At 35.8% G+C, this 12,159-nt stretch overlaps 2 protein-coding genes across 2 annotated transcripts in view; one reads left to right on the top strand and one right to left on the bottom strand.

Moving 5' to 3' along the window:
- Positions 1 to 12,159, bottom strand: part of LOC149789780 (uncharacterized) — an 82,728-nt gene that overhangs the window by 16,503 nt on the left and 54,066 nt on the right. The window lies entirely within an intron of this gene.
- On the top strand, positions 4,255 to 7,028 carry LOC149789782 (uncharacterized). The gene has a single exon (XM_089971784.1). It carries the CDS (start codon positions 4,368 to 4,370, stop codon positions 5,163 to 5,165), a length of 798 nt encoding a protein of 265 aa, XP_089827910.1. The 5' UTR covers positions 4,255 to 4,367; the 3' UTR covers positions 5,166 to 7,028.

The following is a 12,159-nucleotide window of genomic DNA, read 5'->3' as shown; positions in this document are numbered from 1 at the left end:
TCACGATCAAGATCGTCAGTAGGCATTAAACAGAGATAGGAAGGTAGACATTCGTGCTGCATACCATTTCAAGCACGGAAACTGTAGTTGTTTGCACGAAGTGTAGTTTGTCTTACCAGTTCAAAAGTTAGCTAACACCAAACAGTGAACTGTTTATATGAACTAGCTTCATGAATATTATCCAGTTACTCATTTTCGGCCTTCTTATCGTCTAAGAATTGTACATCAACTGGTCTACCATTATCGAGATAGTAATTAATGACTTCTCTGAAGACAAACGGACAGGCAACAGTGGAGAGATTTCACTTAAATCCAAGCTGATTGCCTTAGCGTCCTTTGTTATATCTTCAAAGCAAATTCAGTTATAAAACTTGGATAACACAATGACGATGACAATTGGTTGATAACTGTTTTGTTGTTTTTTTGTCAGATATATTGTCGGCCTTATGCTTGTTTATTATCTGGATAAATATTACCATTGTTGGAACATTCACGTTTTCCTACAATTTCTAAGAAAAAGACTCACATGGAATAAAATGCAGATATGTGCACTTGTAATTCTTTATATGCTCTGATGTCCCCAGCCCTATAGGAGTAATCCTGAAAATCTTTGGTGTTGCGATCTACCATCATAGTGGTGCTCATGTTCCATACGGGATCAGATGCATCGTTGAATTTTGAAAATCTCTTCAGTTACACATTATTGGACTCGTCTAATAGCTTTCACGAGATGACGTTAATTCACTCTCCTTTGCAAGAGTTGCAACTGCTATGTGTTGTATAGCAATTACACTGATGATTTTATCAGCCAGGACTTAATTTTCATTGTTATTGGAATAGTATCCGTTTTCCATGATGCTCCAGGCACTAATTAAACCGCAAATAATCTTCGATTTTTGTAACCAATCCGCAGTTTTAGATGATATGTGAAAATCAGTCATTGGTACAGTTCTACCTAGCTATGATAGTAGCTTCAACATGGGTAAGGTTACGGTATGATCATATACATAACAATGAAATAAATATAACTTTTGTCAAAGACGAAATGATGATTGTAATTAAATTCTACTACTTTCTTTGATTTAGCATTTTCAGGACATTTTGCTAATAATAAAGCACTTAAGCTCATATCAGTTAAATCATATTGTTATGTTTACGCTAACCGCACTTTGTCAACCATTACAGATAACTTGAGATTACCGATGTAGTTTGTTCTCCAAATAAGGCTTACTATGCCATATATGGATATTATACAATACCTTATTCAATGCATACCATATTCATTACGGTCTGTTTAGGTTTCCAGAATATGATGCAATTTCGTTACATGACACTCAAAATGCAGAAAACTTGAACGACCTTTCATCAAATATACCTGCTCATATTCGATAGGAATATGATTTGTTTTCTCAGAAATTGCTATCATAACATTCGTTATATCTTTGATGCATTGGATCCACGGGGAATTTAATGAAGGGGAGGATTAGTCACACAAGTCGTTATACCACTGACACAACACCTTCTCTTCCGAGATGAGATCGCAAGCGTCATCCAGATACTCTTCCAATTTTTCTTCTGCATTTGTCAAGCTGAATTTGACTGGGATCATCCTTTTGACATCCAGAACAATGTTCGTGGATCGACGCTGAAATTTGTTTCAGCCATGTACTTAGCGAAACAGGCGACTAAATGTCTCGACATCATGATGGTCTCTTTTCTTGTGTGGTATTTTCGTTTCTTTGTTTGGTTTAATGACATCGCGCCCTCCCACCACAAGTGCAAAGAGACTCACTATGGCTCCCTATTCCAAAGAGAGATAGATTCATCCCTAGCTTCTAATAGTCTAGAATCACTTCCCTCAAGCTGTGGATTTCTAGAGTATTGTTGAATTCAGCATAAAAGATGACGTCCACCATCTCGGTTATATCTTGTAATAACTGACGTTCCACACGAGTTTGGCTTGCGTTTATAGGTTGGAAATGTACCTCGTCCTTGTCTTGGTCAGTAGTGAAATCAAAGCCCGCAAAACGTAAGGTCTTGCATAATAACTGCCTGATGGCTTCATAAAGGGACAGTTATGATCTCAAGAAATTCTTCTTATCAAAGTTAGGTTCGAAGGATCTGCTACATAAGGCATAGCCATCTCGACTGGCTTCTATTTTGGACACTTTGTAGTGCATACACTTTTGAGTGATGTCTCATTTGAGGGCTACATTGTTGACGATGCCAGTGATTAAACGTTTGTGTAACTGTCTTTGGAAAATATTCGATTTCGGATCAGACCCCAGGGGCATTGGTGAAAAATTTCACATTCACTCGTCATGTCGGATATCTGACGGTCCTTCTGCTCAAAGTGTGACTGATTTTGTTTCCCACTTTAGGTAACACTTCAACACTGGCTTCTTGGATAATGGTTTTATATTCGTTAGCATGGGTCATCAAATGGAAGGCAGTACTGTTCCAATTCAATCTCCGGCGCACATCCCCTTCGTCAAGAAAATATTTGTCTTTCAACCACATGTCCAGTTGTTAAATCCCACATTGTGAGTATTGTTGTCTTTGTCAGGACTTTACCGTTGAACTTACCCACGCCTGGAGTGACCGGATTCCATACCACGCAAACAATCAGATGTGTGTTCTTGGATTCTTCTCCGTATGTCAAGAGATTTTCAAAGTACACTCGGTAACGGTAAGTATCCATAATGCTAACTACTTTGTCTTTCAAGTACAAATCCGCCTTGCTGAACAAGGAATGCATGAAATTGTTGCTTTGAGCTACCATGGCATCGGCACCTGGAGCGGTATCGTCCGTTTTGAGAACTTTGACTTTGACAAGTACCTACTATTCAGACAGAAGTAATCTTCGGTCTGTCCTTTGATTTCCAAATCGATGGGGTCTTAGAGTAGCAGGCTGTAATAGACGAGACAGGGTGAAATTACACCCATTGCATCGTCATCATTGTGGGTGTTATGGCAAACACATCCAGTTCTGACTGGGAACATTCTCGAGAATTTCAGTGCATCATTTTCTGTCAAATAATCAAAGGCGTCTAATTATCTGCCTGTTCTTTACTTTGAATCTCTCGCAACGCGTTTATGAGCTCTGTAGGCTTGTCGGCGTCTATTTCTGTCTTGTCCTTGCTGTCACATGATGGGAAATGAATCCCATGGTCAACAACGTTCAGCGCATTTATAGGGTTCTCTCGGCGAGCCAAAGAACCTTTTCCAGTTTGAGCCAGCACATTTTTGCATGATCTCAATAAGGCTTCTTTGGGTTTTTATTTGTCTATGGTGACATTTTCCTTGCGTCAAAGCGGCACCAGTGTTGGTGGTTCGAAGTAAACAAGATTTCCAGTATTACTCATACAGGGCAAAATACCACGATAACAAAAATAACATTGTAACTGAAGACATGTCTAGTTTTTCTTGTTCCTTGTCAGATACTTTTAGAAATTGAGGGAAAACAGATTGATGCTGGCGGTATCGATTATCATGTGAATTTTAGAGTTGGATTTTTTAAAGAACGGAATCGTGTTGTTGTTGAACAGTACACGTTTTTCCACGTATGGAAAGGAAAGCAAATTAATGAAGAGAGAACACAGGCATCCACATGTTCATGCATTTATATATCAATTGTTGACGACGTAGATGTTACTATAACAATTATTGGACATGCCAGATACCGTTATAATTTTAGGATATCAGCCGGTCCAACTATGATATATATCGATTATACGTCTGATAATGTGGATTTTCAACCATATAAAATTAGATGACCTAAATATTAAGCAAAACTAATGCAGATTTACAAGCATTAGTTTTATGCGTTAATGGCAAATTTCTTTGGGTTGTTTCTATTCTCTTCAACAAATTATTTACCTTGTGGCTTACTTTCGATTACTTCCCTGAAGAATTGTTCCAGAAACCTTAAACATCTTGCAGCCGTCCGTCCAGAATGTATTTAAAAAAAAACACACATTACTGACAAAATCCCATGTCAGGGATTTATTTGTTGTCTTATTATTTATTTATTTTTTTAATCTCCCTGCAAAAATAGAAAAAAAGATAAAAATCCCCTAGCAATATCCTCCATTGTTGATACTCTGACGCAAAAACCAGACACTCGGTCTATTTATATCGCTCGGTCTCTTTATTTTGCACGGTCACGCAATTTCTCTAGAAAGACCGCAATAACTCTGGCTTCCGAAATGTTTCGTTTTATCCAGTTGTAGCCCATACAATTATCATCGGCAATGTTGAATCACAGACCACTATGTAATAGCATGAAAGTTTCATTCCCAGTGAAACTCTGAAAAATCAGATATACTTACTGGGGAAATGACATTAAGTGTGAAGTATATTATGAAATGTCTCATCAGATGGAAAATCTGAAGATGCATACTGGAGAAAGAATATTTAAATGTGAAGTATGCGATAAAACGTTTAGTCACCATGAAAGTCTGAACAGACACCTGAGGGTACATACTGGAGAAAAACCATACAAGTGTGAAGTATGCGATGAAAGATTTAGTCAGAGTGGGCATTTGCAGGGACACAAAAGGACACATACAGGAGAAAAGCCATTTAAATGTGAGGTATGTGATCAAAGTTTTAGTTACAGCGGAAGTCTGAAGTCGCACATAAGGATACATACTGGAGAAAAACCATTTAAGTGTGACGTATGTAATGAATGGTTTAGTCATAGTGGAAGTCTGAAGACGCACATGAGGATACATACTGGTGAAAAACCATTTAAGTGTGAAGTATGTAATGAAATGTTTAGTCGCAGTTATAGTCTGAAGAGCCACATAAGGATTCATACTGGAGAAAAACCATTTAAGTGTGAAGTATGTGATGAAAGGTTTAGTCACATCACAAGTCTGAATAAACACACAAGGATTCATACTGGAGAACAGCCATATAAATGCAAGGTGTGCGATAAAAGGTTTAGTCAAAGTGGAAGTCTGAAAAGCCACATTAGGATACATACTGGAGAAAAACCATTTAAGTGTGACGTATGTGATGTAAGGTTTACAGATAATTCAACTCTGAAGAAACACGCCAGGATACATACTGTTGAGAAACCATTTAAGTGTAAAGTATGTGATAAAAGGTTTCAGTGCCTTGAACAGCTGAAGATACACATGAGACATGCTGGAGAATAAACGTGTAATGTCAGTCTAAACAATACAACAAAGATGGTCAAAAACAGGCTCTTGCAAATAGGGTAAAGGTCATGCAAAGATATGAAAAGATTATATCAGCTAACACTACTGGAAATATTGAATGTTGATATAAAAAAAAAATGTGTAAAAATAAAGGCAAAGGCTATTTGCATGGCTGCCATGTACATGATCTGTGGGGCATTATTTTGTGCCATGGGATTGTAATGTAGGTAACACTGGTACACTGTTACATTCTAGTATGCACATAAGCAAGGGTAAGAAATGATGATGTCATACCTGTCAACCTTTCAAAGCCAAATAGGTAGATTGAGGGAAAAAAAATAAGGAGATTGGGACCTAAATCTGGAGGCTTTTCATGGCAAAAGTAAGCCATGTTTTCACTAAATATTGACTTATCTTCCAGGTCCAATATATGTGAAATTCTCAATGGACCAACCATTTCTTCCTGTGACATGCATTATTTTCCCTCAGGACATACCCTCTTTTAATATTCTGGTTAGCTGTGGCCAAACTGCAGAAATACTAAAGGTTAATCTTTAGTAAACAATCAAGAGAGAGTGACTAATAAACATTTAATCCTTATCACTGCAGTTACCTTATAAAAAAAAACTGGCCCACCAGGATAACTCAAAGAAACCATATTTCTGTAGCGTGTGTTATGTATTTGATTCGCAAATAAATTCTGTCCCAAGCTACCGTACTTGTGGCAACCATTTCCCCCACATTTTATATCCCACCTTATTTCCTTATTCTCAGCTCGAAGGCATTTGACACTGTATACTAAATAACATTTATTCTGAATTAGATTTTTCAGGGCACATAAGCTGTATGGTATGTTTCCTCATTCCTTCTTTTAATTTAATGATGGTAATTAATGTTTTTATATACGGTAAACTAATGCCAGGTGTCCAGTCTTATGAGTTTCTTTGGTGGAAAAAGAGATGCTTCACCATTCACAATGATCATTCTTGGGATTGAAACTAATTTCTGACAGTTTTATTGTTGTGCATTATTTTTTGTTGTGCAATATTTTCTGATTATAGTATTGTAGTAGGGTTAAATAAATTTCATAAATTGATGTGAATAATGCTTAAACATAACATTCAGTTTACTGCTGATAAAAAATTTTAATGGAGGAAGAACCCAAAAGAAAACCCATGAAGAACCGCTGACCCATACGAAGGAACTGACAAGATTTCTCACATTTCCTTGTTTTTTCTCACACATATCCTTCTTTACTATAGAATGCATTAATAGTTTCATTTGATAGATACTAATACTCTCTGGAGTGACTTCATTTTCGAAAGTTAAAAAAATAGTAAACCCAGAATTGACCTAGTCAGAGATTCCAATCAATGCAGATAAAGGTGAGATGTTAGTGATCCAATATTTGTTTCAGTTTTGAAATATTTTGGCTTTCTGAGGCTTTTGCATATGTGGAAATAGTTCTTTTCTAATCGCTTATGTGATAAGAGAGAAAGAGAGAGATTGCAGTTATTGGAGCATCACTGTCTGAATGTGTAAGAGTGCACAAAATGTAAATGCTCTTCTTTTGATTTAATGATATCTGTTTAATCAAGAACTGTCCTAAATAACAATATGCTTCCTATCCAAAAATGACATTATGTCACATTAATAAAGTTGTTCCACGTTGACGTATAGTTAACAAGCAATCTATTATGCATAATATATGGATATCAAAGTACTGAGCTTTCCATTAACTAAATTTCATTCACTCACCATAGGTCTGCTCTAAACTGTTTCAAACAATAACAACTGAAGTTTGGCCTTTAAAAAGATTCTGATTTGTGTTTCAGATAATTAAAGAAGGATTGTATTACATTTTTTAGTTCTGTCATCTTAATTCCTCCTTATACAGGTTAACTGTATGCTGCTACATATAAAAAATCAGCTTTGACTGATAATAGCACTGGTAAACCATGGGCAATAGCACTGGTAATCTTCAATAACATAATATTAGACTTTGCTTTCTATGAATATATTTTCCCAATGGTCTGAGAATAACACATGCGAGCAGTCAGGAACAATTCGGAGTTGCACATACATTGACCGCATGCTTAAGTTTTCCAGCAGTTATTCATGTGCTTAAGTGGGGCATATTGCAGTATCAGAGCATAATTCTAACCCCCAAAATTTCACATATATTAGTACAACATGATGACACATGATGTTTGTAATGGAGATGGGATTAAAGTCAAAAGAATGTCACTGTCCATTTGGGATAATGGAAATGTGTAGTAAAGGTCCATTTGGGATAATGGGAAATGTGTAGTAAATGTCCATTTGGGATGTGTGGGAAATGTGTAGTAAAGGTCCATTTGGGATAATGGGAAATGTGTAGAAAAGGTCCATTTGGGATGTGTGGGAAAGGTGTAGTAAAGGTCCATTTGGGATGTGTGGGAAATGTGTAGTAAAGGTCCATTTGGGATAATGGGAAATGTGTAGTAAAGGTCCATTTGGGATGTGTGGGAAAGGTGTAGTAAAGGTCCATTTGGGATGTGTGGGAAATGTGTAGTAAAGGTCCATTTGGGATAATGGGAAATGTGTAGTAAAGGTCCATTTGGGATGTGTGGGAAATGTGTAGTAAAGGTCCATTTGGGATAATGGGAAATGTGTAGTAAATGTCCATTTGGGATGTGTGGGAAATGTGTAGTAAAGGTCCATTTGAGATGTATGGGAAATGTGTAGTAAAGGTCCATTTGGGATGTGTGGGAAATGTGTAGTAAAGGTCCATTTGGGATGTGTGGGAAATGTGTAGTAAATGTCCATTTGGGATGTGTGTAAATATGTAATGAGAAGCATATAAGATTTTAATATCTTTAACCATGGAAGTAGCTTATTTTCCAGTTATGGAGGTTAATGACAAGAAGTGAATCTAGAGACCATCTGCATGCAAATTCTTAAGGATATGACATTGCTAGTCCCACTGGATCAAATTCATAAGGATATGACCTTGTTAGTCTCAATAGGTCAAATTCATAAGGATATGACATTGCTAGTCCCACTGGATCAAATTCATAAGGATATGACCTTGTTAGTCTCAATGGGTCAAATTCATAAGAATATGACCTTGTTAGTCTCAGTGGATCAAATTCATAAGGATATGACCTTGTTAGTCCCAATGGATCAAATTCGTAAGGTTATAACCTTGTTAGTCCCAATGGATCAGATTCATAAGGATATGACCTTGTTAGTCCCAATGGATCAAAATCATACGGTTATAACCTTGTTAGTCCCAATGGATCAAATTCATAAGGATATGACCTTGTTAGTCCCAGTGGATCAATTTTCATTTGTAGGAAAGGATCATTGGATCAAATTGAATTTGTTGGAAAGTATCATACAGACAGATGGACATGACAACCAGAAAAGAGAAAAATGGGTGGGTGGGAGACATGTTAACAATTAAAATAAGCTCTCATTTTGTGGCTTTTTACTTACATTTTAATCATCAAAATGAAATTTAACATCATTGGAGACCAATATTGGTGACATTCAAATCGTTTACATTTCTTTCATGTAAAGCATTTAAACTCATTTTAACGGTGTTAAATAAAATTCTTTGTAAACAATATGAGCAGCAGAGGGGGCGAATCCCACAACTTTTAGAAGCCTCCAAATGCCGAAATAAGCCCTTTATGAAACCCACGCTTCAATGTAAACGCAATTTTCGCCGTTTTGTTGTCGTCGTCGTCAGAAGAGGCTGAATCCCACAACTTCCAAACGCCGAAATAAAACCGCGAGGGCACTTCGTTGTAAACATTGTTAATGTATGGAATTAGAGAATGATATGAATTACACATTTAAAGGTATTGTTAATGTATGGAATTAGAGAATGATGTGAATTACACATTTAAAGGTATTGTTAATGTATGGAATTAGAGAATGATAAGCATTACACATTTAAAGGTGTTGTTAATGTATGGAGTTAGAGAATGATATGAATTACACATTTAAAGGTATTGTTAATGGATGGAATTAGAGAATGATATGAATTGCACATTTAAAGGTATTGTTAATGTATGGAATTAGAGAATGATATGAATTACACATTTAAAGGTATTGTTAATGTATGGAATTAGAGAATCATATGAATTGCACATTTAAAGGTATTGTTAATGTATGAATTAGAGAATGATATGAATTACACATTTTTTGTTGCATCTTTTTTGTCAGATGACTCAAATTAATTATTGCCAATGAAATAGACATGCAACAGTTTATTGTTTTTTTTTTATTAATGTGATATCTGGAAATTAACTATCAGTGCTTTAAGGAGAAAAACATACTTTTCAATAAAGGTAAGGTATGGAAGGAGGAATAATATAATTTCAATTTTGATAACAGAACATAAAAGTGGTAGATGCTATAGTACTCATTTTAAACAATGACACATTTCCACAACCAACATTATGTAGACATTATAGGCCACAAAAAGCGTTTTGTTTTGTGCTATCACATTAACAATTTGAATTTGGCAGTTGATTGTCAGCTTTTTGTAAACATGCGGGATATTGTACTGTTATGTACTATTACAGCTATATTTTTATATACAATGTGTAATCGCTTTATTCATTATTATTCTAAATACTGACTGAACTTTAAGGTAGAGAAGGGGTAGCATCTCTGACAGTTTCATATATACCATACAATGTGACTCTCCTCCTGTTCTTTGACAACTGCCCTTTCCAAGGTTTTATCTAGGTATATATAATGGTGGTAAGGTAACACCACTCTGTTCTGACAGACTGCAAATAAGCTAGTAAAAACTCCATTCTGGGTAAGCTACCTCAAGTCAAATTTTTACACTGTTAGAATCATATAGAAAATACATTAAATACTGTCTTAAACACCATGGCGCTAAACAGTGTATTCAAATGAAGTCAAGAAACTATATAAATCTTCACAGTGATTTTACAGGTCTATACAACGAACATTGGTCAGCGCCGTTCCATAATTACTTTGAAACCAATTTAAAAGAAGGCCTAAAACACCATGCATGAAATTGGGTAACAGAATACGCTTAAGATTACTCATAGTTTGGTGTTATAAATAATATTTGTGAACAATGAAAACAGTGATAAAGTCCCTCATTGACTATAAAGACGCACCTCTAGACAGCGTTGGTCTGACTTCCAACATCATGTAAAACTAGTACGTTTACTAGCTTTGACGTAGATTTTGTGTTGTTGGAAATTACGGGCTAAAATTACGTCACTTGTATGCAGCCATTGACAGAGAGGAGTTACACATACCACAGAATATGTGCGAAATCAAAGATATCGTGAATTAAATTACAACGTAAATCTTAAATTAGGCAAACAAGACAAATAAAGCAAATCCCGAGGCTGAGACTCCAAGAAATGCATCAGTGATATAACCAGAATCAACACACTCTTCTACACAACACACTCTTCTACACAGTATGCTCTTCTACACAACACACTCTTCTACACATCATGCTCTTGCACTTGCAGCGATGCGCGAGAGAAACAAATTCTAACAAGCTTGGTTCTTTATAGTGGAATTTTTTAGGGGTGACAAGTATGTCGTTCAGTTATATCCAAAGAAAGCCTGGTTGTGTCAATCTCTTGGCACTTGTTACCGTATCCTGGCAACCAGGATAGGCATTGACTTAGACAATCTAAGAAACACGCAGGTTTTAAATTTAACTCAGCTTCGCAAAAACACTAGGAAAATTAACAATAAAGTAGGTAACATTTCATTTATATATACATTTACTTAATCATTTAATCATCTTTTTCTACTATACACATCCACAATCAAATTTCCAGTGCCGCCTTTTAGCTCATTAATTCTCATACTAACCACATCCACGTATACACTCATTCATATTTGCTTTCTTCTGTTCTTTTTTCTTTCATTCATTCGTCCACTTGTAATTAATACTCATATTGTCTTTGCTGATTGGTTCGCTAAATTGATTGAACTCTGGAAAGGTCTTTTGGAAACGTATAAGAATGACCACAGGTGGATTTATTTCACTTGTTGAATGTTGCCAACTGCATTGATATTTAACTGACGAATCTACAGCGTATTTAACTGACAAATCCACAGCGTATTTAACTGACAGATTTACATTATGTACTCTCGCACCATGGATGGTTTTGTAATGGATGTTTCTATTTTGTACGAGTGTGAATATCATGGGCATTTTTCAGGCGATACTTACTTCATATATTCCTGCACAGGAATATGTTACAGGTACAAATATCTGCTATGTTTATGAATATCAACATACAGAATTTGTGCACTGTATGAATGTTAGAGGCCGGCTAGATTCAGAATTGTAACAAAGGAACATTTTCCAACGGGTAAAACAAAACAATATATCTACTCTATGCATACAAGAAACTCAAAGCACAAAGCTCGATAAAAAAAATATTGGGCTGCTGGCTTGGGATAAAACGAAAACGTATATTTATCCAATGTTCTAGTAATAGTGCTTGGGTCTCAGTATTCCTTAAATATACTTTTGAATTTGTTATCCAAAGAGAAAGATGTGACATTTATGGGAGATTTATTATTTTCAACAGTACCATTAATTAAATTTGTAGGAATATAATCATGATAGTCTAGCTCTTTTATAATCGTTAAGGAAAAAAATGTCGGTGTTTTAGAACTAATCAGTTATAATGTGTGGAGAATGGAATACTGTTCAAAACCTATAATATTTACATTATAAGCACCAACAGTCTAGAGCAGAAATCGAAGACTAGAAAAAAGAACTGGAATTAATTGACCCCTGAAGATATTCTAATCAAGACTTAAAGATATATATCTCGATGCAAAAATCTCCTTTCGAGCAAAGTAGATTCGATTACATTCTGCTATCTGGTGATATTTATATGAATACAGCAGCACTTTATCTTACCAGGGTATAGGACCGATCATTCAGCTATTGTTTTGAGTGTGGCGTATTCGAAGTGTC

This window comes from Sinohyriopsis cumingii, chromosome 10 (genome assembly GCF_028554795.1).
Source record: "Sinohyriopsis cumingii isolate HCF-2022 chromosome 10, ASM2855479v2, whole genome shotgun sequence".
Lineage (NCBI taxonomy): Eukaryota > Metazoa > Mollusca > Bivalvia > Unionida > Unionidae > Sinohyriopsis > Sinohyriopsis cumingii.
The sequence above is the reverse complement of the archived record's forward strand: the minus strand, read 5'-3'. Positions and strand labels throughout refer to the sequence as shown.

Excerpts from the sequence above, each read along its gene's own strand:
- LOC149789782 (XM_089971784.1), top strand. The coding sequence starts at position 4,368 with ATGTCTCATCAGATGGAAAATCTGAAGATGCATACTGGAGAAAGAATA.